Source organism: Berghia stephanieae, chromosome 9, assembly GCF_034508935.2.
Source record: "Berghia stephanieae isolate SIO BIC M18660-M18661 chromosome 9, UCSD_Bste_1.3, whole genome shotgun sequence".
NCBI classification, from domain to species: domain Eukaryota; kingdom Metazoa; phylum Mollusca; class Gastropoda; order Nudibranchia; family Aeolidiidae; genus Berghia; species Berghia stephanieae.
Window position 1 is genome coordinate 7,819,198 of NC_088368.1, and position 1,669 is coordinate 7,820,866.

The 1,669-nt window shown below is 38.3% G+C and overlaps 1 protein-coding gene across 1 annotated transcript in view; it reads right to left on the reverse strand.

Moving 5' to 3' along the window:
* Positions 1 to 615: 615 nt before the first annotated feature.
* The window catches only part of LOC144979291 (uncharacterized), a 10,784-nt gene continuing 9,730 nt past the window's right edge, over positions 616 to 1,669 (reverse strand). The window contains exon 8 of the mRNA XM_078925912.1: positions 616 to 1,669. This exon is cut by the window's right edge and continues 200 nt beyond it. Coding sequence (XP_078782038.1) covers positions 1,309 to 1,669 — 361 coding nt within the window. The 3' untranslated portion in view covers positions 616 to 1,308.

Consider the following 1,669-nt stretch of genomic DNA (forward strand, 5'->3'; position numbering starts at 1 on the left):
TGTTTGTTTTTTTTTTTTTTGTTGTTGGGTTTTTTTGTTTTTTTTTTTTTTTTTTTTTTTTTTTTAGGGGGGGGGGGTGGGTTTTTTTGTTTTGCTTTTTAGTCTATGGCATCCTGAGATGGAGACTAAATTATGTATTAGGGAGTAGATAATCTATTTGATAGTTGTGTTTGACCTTTGTGGAAAAAGGTTTCAAACCTGTAGTCAGTGAAAACAGCGGAAGACAAATTGGACTCCATTAAGCAAAAAGTGACACAAGAAGAGGGGAAGAAAAATATTTAAAAGGTAGATAAATAGTTGCTTCTTTATTGGCTCTCTCTCTCTCTCTATCTCTCTCTCTCTCACACACACACAAACACACACACACACACACTACCACTCTTTCACACTCCCTCACTCTTTCTTTCACTCTCTCTCTCTCTTTCTCTGTATCTCTGTCGATCTCTCTCTCTGTCTCTCTCTCTCTCTCTCTCTCTCTCTCTCTATCATCTATATCATATATATATATATATATATATATATATATATATATATATATATATGTGTGTGTGTGTGTGTGTGTGTGTGTAAAAAAAAGAAAATTATCATCACTTTCATCATCATAATTTTATCATCATCATCATCATCATCATCATCATCATCATCATCATCCTTTTCAACATATTGCACTTCTCATCATCATTTTCATCATATTGCACTGCTTTCCTGAAAGAACTAAATTAAAATTCATAGGATCATCAAATATGTAAACATAAGAACAGACCATCTGTTTTGGACGACCACCTGAATAGTGATCACCTGCTTGTGAAGACTGCTTTTGGTCATCAAGTTAACTGCCCTACTCTGAGACGTATTTAAAGATTTGGCGAGAAAACTTCTCCAAATATCAATCGATTTTAAATGAACCTCATCTTGGCAAAAACCCTCAAACCTGGGACCTGGCTTGGCAAAAAACTCTCAAACCTGGGACATCGCTTGACAAAAATTCTCAAACCTGGGACATTGCTTGGCAAAAACTCTCAAACCTGTGACCTGGCTTGGCAAAAAACTCAAACCTGGGACCTCGCTTGACAAAAACTCTCAAACCTGGTACCTCGCTTGACAAAAACTCTCAAACCTGGTACCTCGCTTGACAAAAACTCTCAAACCTGGACCTCGCTTGGCAAGAAACTCAAACCTGGGATTTCGCGAGGCGAAGTGACAGGTTTGAGAGTTTTCTCCAAAATGATCGATCGATATTTGAAGGACGAGTTTTCTGTCCAATTTTTTTTTCATACGTGTCTTTCTCAGAGTACGACAATTGACTGATTAATTGATGTCTAAAGGACGCAATGACAAGTTGGACTGTGCGAGAGAGTTATGGCCCAAGTGACCGATCACACAGCGAGCGGGGGATGGGCTCCTGCTAGTGTCAACATCCGGTGTAGAAGGAGATTCACTGTTACGTCTAAAGGCGGAATGTTCACTGATTGTAAAAGACGTGTTTGGTTTCTTGATACTGAAATCTCTGATAACATCCTGATTATCTAAATTCATTTTGTCTTGAGGTGGAGATTTATTAGGAGACCTACAATCATCACGTGAAGTCGTGACGTAATATAAAGGACTGGACTCTGATTGGCTGGTACTTTGAGAGGATTTTGACGTCATGGCATGCGATGATGATAAC